The sequence below is a fragment of the Hevea brasiliensis genome, chromosome 13 (assembly GCF_030052815.1).
Source record: "Hevea brasiliensis isolate MT/VB/25A 57/8 chromosome 13, ASM3005281v1, whole genome shotgun sequence".
Classification (NCBI taxonomy): Eukaryota; Viridiplantae; Streptophyta; class Magnoliopsida; order Malpighiales; family Euphorbiaceae; genus Hevea; species Hevea brasiliensis.
In genome coordinates this window covers 70,655,250-70,665,389 of record NC_079505.1, presented here as the reverse complement: position 1 = coordinate 70,665,389, position 10,140 = coordinate 70,655,250, and the positions used below count along the sequence as shown (strand labels likewise).

Here is a 10,140-nt window from a genome sequence, read left to right as displayed (position 1 = left end):
GTTTTCTTGATGGGTTATGGGTTGGTATTTATCTTTTAGGCTTTGGGTGACTTGGGTTACATAGGGGTACATTTCTACAATGAGGCCTTAGGCCTTGGACTTTTATTGCTCTTTTACTGCTTTATACTTAATGAAATCCTTTTATCTTTCACAAATAAAAAAAAGTCATAATAATACAAGTACCAATGCACCCAAAGCTCTAAATAATTTCTTCTCTATAAGATTTTTTTGCTTTTTATTGCCTATCCATAGTCTCTATGTTAAGCTATAAGCTCCAGCCTCCAGGAGCAGAGGGGGTGGGCCAAGGCTTGGCCCAACACTAAAAAAAAAACCTTAAATAAATATATAAAAGTCGATAGAAGAAAGACAATAAGGATTAGGAGTTGTGGCCTTTCAAATATTTATAAAAATTTTAAATAAATGTAATATAGTTTATATAATTTTGTTTAATTAATTTCTCAATTTTTTTTTGTTTTTGAACGAATTTATAATTTAATTTAAGTTAAAGCATTAGAGTTATTTACTTATTAATAAATAAGTACCAAAGGGTAATTAAAAATTATTTATTCAAATTTTATTTCTTAAATTGAAATTTTATTAGTAATTATTATTAAAAATTAAAAATAAATTAGCTTAATAGTTTTCTGTTATACCATCTCAAATTAAATGAGATTTCTTATCTTATTTTTTTAATTTATTATTTTATTAATCTCTAATTTTTTATGAATTTTTAATTTAATTAAACAGTGATTTTTATTGTTTTAATCTTATACTATTATGCTATCTAGTCTAACCTTCTAGGATTTATATTAATTTTTTTCCTTTTGAATTTGTAAATTATATGTAAGGATTTGATGCAATACCTTGATGTCACATATATAATTTTTATTCCTTTAAATAATAATTATAATAATAAAATTTGCTTCTATTTATTATATATAAAATTTATTATAATTTTTCAAACTAGCAAAAAATTTTAAACTTTAATATGTTATGTATATATATACAACTCAACTAAGCCTTTATCCCAAAAATTTGGGGTCGGCTATATGGATTCGCTTTTTCCACTCTGAACGATTTTGGGTTAAATCCTCAGAAATGTGTAATGCTTCTAGGTCATGTTGTACTACTCTCCTCCAAGTCAATTTAGGTCTACCCCTTTTTTTCTTTCTATCCTCTAACCTAATGTGCTCTACTTGTCTAACTGGAGCCTCCGCATGTCTATGCTTCACATGACCAAACCACCTCAATCTCCCTTCTCTCAACTTATCTTCAATTGGCACCACTCCTACCTTTTCTCTGATATTCTCATTACGGACTTTATCTAGTCTAGTATGGCCACTCATCCACCTTAACATTCTCATCTCTGCAACTCTTATCTTAGATGCATACGACTCTTTCAGTGCCCAACACTCACTACCATATAACATAGCCTCGTATGGTCATGCGGTAAAATTTTCCTTTTAATTTATTTGGAATCTTACGATAACATAAAACTCCAGTGTCACGTCTCAACTTCAACAATCCTGCTTTAATGATATTACTAACTTCCTCATAACATCCCCATCTACTTGAAGGTGAGCCTAGATATTTAAAGTGATTACTTTGGGACAGTACCACTCCATTCAAACTAACTCCTTCCCTATCACCAGTTTGGCCTTCTTGAACTTGCAATGCATATATTACATCTTCGTTCTACTTAACTTAAAACCCTTTGACTCTAAAGTACTTCTCCAAAGTTCTAGCTTCCTATTGACTCCTTCTCGTGTCTCATCTATCGAACAATATCATCCATAAACATCATGCACCAAGGAATACTCTCTTGTATATGTTTAGTCAGTTCATCTAAAACTAATGTAAAAGGTAAGGGCTTATGGTGATCCTTGGTGTAATCCAATTGAGATCGGAAAATCACTTGTGTCCCCTACCACATTTCGCACAATAGTAGTTGCTCCTTCATACATATCTTTCAATACTTGTATGTACCTAATAGATACCCTCTTTTGTTCTAACACATTCCATAAGATCTCTCTTGGAACACTATCATAAGCCTTCTCCAAATCAATAAAAACCATGTGTAGATCTTTCTTCACATCTCTATATTTCTCCATCAAGCTTCTAATGAGAAAGATCGCTTCCATAGTTGAACGATGGGCATGAAACCAAATTGATTGAGAGAGATAGAAGTATCATGACGTAGTCGATGCTCCACAACTCTCTCCCACAACTTCATAGTATGGCTCATGAGTTTAATTCCCCTATAGTTTGAGCAACTCTGTATGTCTCCCTTATTTTTAAAAATAGGTACTAAAATACTCTTCCTCCATTCATCAGGCATTTTCTTTGAGTTTAGAATCTTATTAAATAATTTAGTTAACCATGCCACTCCCATATCTCCCAAATACTTCCACACTTCAATTGGTATTTCATCGGGTCCACAGGCTTTACCCACTTTCATTCTCTTAAGTGCTTCCTTTACTTCTAAAGATCGAATCCTTCTAGTATAATTTACATTCTTTTCTATTGTTCTATAATCTATATTCACGCTATTACCATTTTGACTATTATTAAAGAGATTATTAAAATAATTTCTCCATCTTTCTTTAATGTCCTCATCTTTCACCAACACTTTTCCTTCTTTATCCTTAATGCACCTAACTTGATTGAGATCTTGACATTTCCTTTCTCTACTCCTTGCTAATCTATAAATATCTTTCTCCCCTTCTTTAGTTTCAAGTTTCTCATATAACTTTTCAAAGGCTTGTGCTCTTGCTTGACTAACTGCCTTTTTTGCCTCTTTCTTTGCTATCTTGTACTGTTCATATGCCTCATTATTATCACATTTAGGTAATTTCTTATACTATTCCCTTTTTCTCTTCATTGCCTTTTGTACTTCCTCATTCCACCACCATCTCTCTTTTGAGGGTGGTCCATGTCCTTTAGACTCTCCAAGTATTTTTCTAGCGACTTCTCTAATATTTGATGCCATCTGTGTCCACATATCATTGGCCTCCATATCCAACTTCCATACTTCAGACTCGAGAAGCTCATTTTTGAACTTCACTTGCTTTACTCCTTTGAACTCCCACCACTTTGTTCGAGCTACACTATTTCTTCTGACCTTACTTGAATTGTTCCTAAACTTGACATCCAAGACCACCAAACGATGTTGATGGTTAAAGCCTCTCCTGGAATGACCTTGCAATCCTTGCATAGAGCTCTATTTGTCTTCCTGGTTAAGAGGAAGTCTATTTGGCTTCTATGTTGCCCACTTTTGAAAGTCACTAAATGTGACTCTCTTTTTATAAAGTAGGTATTTGCTAGTATTAGGTCGTATGCCATAGCAAAATCCAGGATGCCTTTTTCCCTCCTCATTTCGACTGCCAAAACCAAAACCTCCATGAACATTCTCATAACCTTGTCTATCACTTCCTACATGTCCATTCAAATCTCCACCAATGAAAACATTCTCTTCATTCGGTATGCTTTGCATTAAATCATCTATATCTTCCCAAAACCTTTGTTTACTCTCACTGTCTAGTCCTATTTGTGGGGCATAAACACTAACTATATTTATTGTTTCTCCTTCTAGTACTAGCTTTACTAGTATAATTCTATCTCCTACTCTTTTCACACTACTCTGCGTCTTTCAATGTTCTGTCTATGATTATACCCACTCGTTCTTGTTTCTCTCCTTTCCAGGTAAACCACGGTTTGTACTGAATTACCCACGTCCTTACTTTTCTCTCCTACCCATTTAGTCTCCTGAATGCAAGCAATATTCACCCTTCTCCTTTCCAAGGTATCCACAAGCTCCATTAATTTTCATGTAAGTGATCCAACATTCCAAGTACCAACCCTGATCCTCCTCCTATCCTGCTCCTTCCTAATTGGTCTCCTTCTATGATATCTTCTATTGTTTTCTATATCTATCTTGTGTTCTGTTCCACTATTTGTTCTACTATCTGTCCTATGGACTAACTTCTTTACCCACACCCGTCCATGATGTGGGAACCCTTGCTCACTTAACACCACACCCGGGCACCGGCATGGCGCGTCGCTTTCGGTGAACGCCCTACACCCTTGCATATTTATCACTACACCCGGGCTCCGATGTAGCGCGTCGTTAGTAGAGGACGCCCCAACGTTTATATCATTTGAATCCATATCATAGGGTGTGACGAAATTTTTACGCTGGTTGTCACCTACCGCAACCCTCCTCCTTTATCTGGGCTTGGGACCGGCTAAGCGCAAACTACTTAGGCGGAGTTATGTTATGTATATATATAATAACTAAATTTATAATATAAATAAATATTTTACTAATATATATATTTTTTTACCAAATTACATCAGACAAAGCATCAAAATTAATTGATTTTCAAAGAAAGCTTATCAACTATAGTATTTGAATTAAAAAATATAATCTAAATGTTAAAACAAATTTCGGAAATTCTTGTTTTGTAATTTTTATGAAAGAAAATTAACTTGAATAATAGAATGATCATAAAAAGAAGGACAAAGCTAAATGTTCATAGAAAAGCATGCATGCAGTAACTAGAAATATTATAAGAATTGTTATGATTATTAATTTTTTTTTATAATCTAAAATTTTTAAATTTTTTAACATTTTATTTTTAGAAATAAATGCTTAACAATTTAGATATTATTTAAAATTTATGAATCTTCTTGGCATAATTTCTGGCCGCCCACAGTGGATGTTTTAAAACAAAAGAAATTAAGTTTGAAAATGTGGGATTGTAAATGTCAATAGATGGAATGGAATACACAAACAAAAGCCCACTTCTGGAAGCACCAATTTTTGAGTTTTCCAACAAAACTAAATGTCACGTGCATCATCTTTGATAATTCTATACCAATCTGCCATTTCAGTGATCAAAATTGTCAAATTCAACTATTGATTATAACGCATTAGCGTGTGTGTATTAACCACTCATAAAATTCAATCATTCTTATCACGAGCAAGGTTTTCAAATTTCAATCAGATAAGTTATCTCAAATTTTAGAGATTAAAATAAAGATGTTCTTAAACGTAAAAATATATAATAAAATTTTTTAAATTTTAAAATTTTATACATAAAATTTTTCTAATTCTTAATTGTTGATTTATAAATAATAAGTTGATATGGATAATTCAGAGTGATAATAAATACTTCTAATCAGTTGCTATACATCTAGCCTTTTATTATTTTATACGGTTGAAATTATTTCATGGTTGATTTGCGAAGAAAATCATAACTAATTTGCTACTATTACAGAGAGCATAAAAAATTGTCCATGTCACCGTCGCTCTGGATTGTATTAACTGTTTATTAGAGTAAAAAAATTGTGTAAAATTTTAAAATTCAAGAAATTTTATATTGTATTTTTAAATTCAAGACAACTCTATTACAACTACTGAAATTCATGGACAACTATTGAAATTCATTCAATTCTAATCTCATTAATTCGGTTAAAGTAAAAAGAATTAAAAATTTAAGATTTAATATATTATGTGATTTAATTATTTCAAAGAATTAATTTTTCGTTCAATTTTTAAGATATATTCCATTAGATATATTCTACCAGTCGACAACATGAAATGATTAATATTTAAGTACAAGCTTGAGAGAATGCTCTAAAAATAACCAAATACAATAATTTCAAGTTCTAAAAATATTTTTATTTATGTTTTCTTTCATTTATAATTAAATAAGATAATATCAGATCCCTCAAATCATTTTATTTTCTTAAATTTACTTTCTCAAAAGGTGATACTGTACTGTTATTTCCATAATTAAAATGTCCAAAAGCCACATCCTGCTAAATAACAAATAATTTTCTTTTTAATTTTCGGTATTATGGCTTAATTATCCGAAAATTACTTTGTTAATCTTCCCCTGATCTCCCTTAATTCAAACGGGACGATAGTATTAGTGGCAAAACTTTCTTTAACTCTCTATATGGTACGCTTGATTACTATATTAATGACAGGGCATTGTATATAATAGGCATGAATCCGAGAAACATATCAAGAAAAATATTATCATAAATGCCCTATAACCTGTTTTTTCTTTCTTATGAGTAAAATTTTTATTATTATAAAATAGGAAAAATTTAGCATGTATCTAATTTAAATTTGATTAATAATATACTTTGATACACCCCACTTAAAATATAACATGCTAAGTGAAATGAATAACAATAGAACTATGGACTTAGTGTAGATATGCCATGCTATGTTAGCACATTATATGAAATGGCAAAATAACAAAATGTAAATAAAAATATACAAATACAATTACTATATATATACATGTGATTCAATAGAATATATATATATATATATATATATATATATATATATATATATATATATATATATATATATATATATATATATATATATATATATTTATTTATTTATTTATCTATTAACCGCTTGGAATATTCTATTCTATTGAATCACATGGAAGTAAATAAACAAAAAAAGTGGCTGGTCCCGATAAGAATCCAACAGGCAGCCAATATCATAAATGCCGTAACATACAATTAAATATCACCAACTCAGCATAACAGATTTGGGTTGCTCCTTGCCTATAAATACAAGTTAAAAGATGAAGTGTAGGCAGGAAGAAAATAATCATCACCCTCAAAAATGAAGGTTTCAATATGTTTTATCATTTTTATTATTTCAGTTTCTTTAGCAGCTTGCGATGATTCAACCTTGGAAAGCTTTCTCCAATGCCTTCCTACTCATGTTAACTCCTCTAACCCAATAGCAAAAGCCATACATAAGCCTTCTGATCCCTCTTTTCAATCCACCTTAGAAGCCTATGTGAAAAACCTGAGATTTCTGACCCCTACAACCCCAAAACCTCTTGCTATTATAGCCGCCACACATGAATCCCATGTCCAAGCAACTGTTATTTGTGCCAAGTCTCATGGCTTGCAGATCAGGATTCGGAGTGGTGGCCATGATTTCGAGGGTCTTTCCTACACATCAAAAGTGCCATTTATCATCCTTGACATGTTCAATTTTCGCAAAATTGTTGTTCAGCCTTACCAGGAAGCTGCATGGGTTGAAGCAGGAGCAACCCTTGGTGAACTTTACTATCAGATTGCCAGTCAAAGCAGCATCCATGCTTTTCCTGCTGGGATCTGCCCTACTGTAGGCACTGGAGGTCACTTTAGTGGAGGAGGATATGGGAACTTGATGAGAAAATTTGGTCTCTCTGTGGACAATATCGATGATGCACGAATAGTTGATGCCAATGGTAGAATTCTCGACAGACGAACCATGGGAGAAGATCTATTTTGGGCACTTAGAGGTGGTGGCGGAGCAAGCTTTGGGGTCATTCTTTCTTGGAGGATCAAATTGGTTAGAATTCCTGAAAAAGTAACCGTATTCAGGGTGGGCAGGACTTTAGAACAAGGTGCAACTGACATCGTTTATCGGTGGCAGGAAGTTGCTCCTGAGCTAGATAATGATCTTTTCATAAGAGTAATGCCAACAATTGCGAACGGTACACGCAAGGGTGAGAAGACGATTCAAGTACTTTTCATTGGCATGTTTCTTGGAAAAACGGACAGACTTCTTCCATTGATTAATAAGAGCTTTCCTGAGTTGGGTTTGCAGCGAAAGGATTGCGATGAAGTAAGCTGGATAGAATCAACACTTTTCTGGGCAGAGTTTCCCAAAGGAACCCCCATTGATGTTCTACTCCAGAGACATAACACAACACTATTCCTTTCCAAAGCTAAGTCTGATTATGTAAAAGATGTGATTCCAAAGTCTGGTCTTGAGGCAATTTGGAAGTCGATGCTTAAAGTGGGGCGGATGTTCATGCAATTTAACCCTTATGGAGGAAGAATGAGTGAACTTGCAGAAACTAGCAGTCCATTCCCTCATAGAGCTGGAACCAGGTTCTTGATTCTATATTCTACGAATTGGGAAGAAAAAGATGGGATTGATACAGAAAAGCAGGTAAATTTGTTAAGAGAAATGTATGATGCAACGGCTCCATACATGACCAAGGAACCAAGAGAGGCTTTTCTCAACTATAGAGATCTTGATATTGGTAGCAATCCAAGCAACCATACAGACTTTAAGACATCTAAAGTTTATGGGCTCAAGTATTTCAAGAACAACTTCTTCAGGTTGACAGAGGTGAAAGCCAGAGTTGACCCCGATAATTTCTTCAATCATGAACAAAGTATTCCACCACGATATGCTAATCATAATTAATCGAGTAATTAACTTATTGTTAAGTTCATGTATTACTTATAATGATAGAATTATCAAATATATAGAATAACATCCGTTGCTTTGCTCATGAATGGCATCAATGAAAACTTTTTTACTTTCTTTTCATACAATTAACATCTATTGAATTCGAGATTTACAGTTTAGAAATGATTCCATGCCATTAAGCTAAGGCACAATGATCATTTTCTTTTTTTTAAGAATACAAGGTCTTATTTTTAAAACTCATTTCTTTTTTTTATTTTTATTTTTAAATTCCATAGGTATATATCTAGTTCAACGATAAGGACTAATGGGTAAAACGCTGCCGATGGGTATTTTTTCTATTCATGAAAATAAAACACTTGACACCGCTTAAATGATTAGAGTGTCGAACCACTCATACTAAACACTTGTTGGTTTTTAAAATTTATTTTTAATAAACCATTAATTAATTTTTTTAAATACCTAAAATTTATCATAACTAATTCAAATTAACATTTTATATTACTATGTAATATATATTTCCATATTTATAGAAACATGCATGATCTATCATATTTAAATACTGTCCACAGTTCAATTCAAGTTGAGTAATTGAGATTTTATAAAAATTTAATTTAAATTTTCAGAAAATGATAATTATTTATTGAGAAGTGAAATTTCAATCACTAATAATAAATTCTATAATTAAAATTATACTAATATGAGTCTTAATTTTTTATTCTTTGTGTAACGTTAGTCGCATGGTAATGATTTTATTATCCCTATAAAGTCTTCATATTATCAAGTATGATAATGGCAATTTTTAATGCAAGGTGATTTTATTCTCAATTCCAATTGTAATGAAAGATTATTATATTACCACTTAATATTTTTATGTCTCCAACAATATTATTGCATGTCTTGATAAAATGTTGATTTCTTTTTCATCTTCAGATGATATTATTTTACATTTTTAAAGTGATAATTATATATTAAAAAGTTTTTTTAATTCTCTTTTGGATGTTTTTGTTGCATATTATATATTTTCGTTTAGAATATAATAAGATAAACGAAAAATCTTATTTTAAGAAGTAATTCTAGCAAAATCCTATTTTATAAAAGTTTTGATTCTACAAATAATATCTATATTTGCAACTTAATTAGTTTCATGCTTATATATGCTAAATGATTTTTTTTATTATTAAATTTCATTCACAATAAAAAAAATTTTAATTTAAGGCATTATTCATTGACAACATTCACTAGTTTCATGGTATTGCATGCTTTTGCAATATAACTATATCAATGATTTTTCAAAATAAAAATAAAAATATTGATGGACAAACAATAATCTTTTAAAAAAATTATAAGTAAAATTTTAATTTTGAAAATTTTTAAGGGGCAAATAATAATTTCAAAAAAAATATTAAAATTAATGAGTAAAATTATAATTTTAAAAACTTTTGGGGCAAAGGCCCCCAAGCCTCTACCTAGTTTCACCCTTACATATGTATTAATTTTTACATAACTCGATAATAATAATAATAATAATTTATACAAAAAAATTTTTTATAAATTTTTCGTCATTGTTTTCAAGAAATTATAAATCAAGGTTAATCAATAGCTGCAATAGGAAACATTATTAGCACAGAGCAATTACTTCTTTTAATGCTTAAACGGAAATGACACTATTTATTATAAAATTTAAAAATAATTAATTGCATTCAATATTTAAAATATAATACTAAATTGATTTATTTCCTTGTTTGGAACTAATTTCCATGTAAAAAAGAGATTTTTAACCGCAGACAAAACCTATTATTAAACAATTTTACACTAAATGAAATTAATAAGTACTATTCATTATACAAGGACACATTGTTTGGCCTTCGGTCCCTCAAATGGCTGCA

At 31.0% G+C, this 10,140-nt stretch overlaps 1 protein-coding gene across 1 annotated transcript; it reads left to right on the top strand.

Moving 5' to 3' along the window:
• Positions 1-6,623: 6,623 nt before the first annotated feature.
• Positions 6,624-8,379, top strand: LOC131171915 (berberine bridge enzyme-like 7). Its single transcript, XM_058132185.1, has one exon. It carries the CDS (start codon positions 6,659-6,661, stop codon positions 8,246-8,248), a length of 1,590 nt encoding a protein of 529 aa, XP_057988168.1. The 5' UTR covers positions 6,624-6,658; the 3' UTR covers positions 8,249-8,379.
• The last annotated feature ends 1,761 nt before the right edge of the window (positions 8,380-10,140 follow it).

Coding starts and splice junctions, on each gene's coding strand:
- LOC131171915 (XM_058132185.1), top strand. CDS start 6,659: ATGAAGGTTTCAATATGTTTTATCATTTTTATTATTTCAGTTTCTTTA.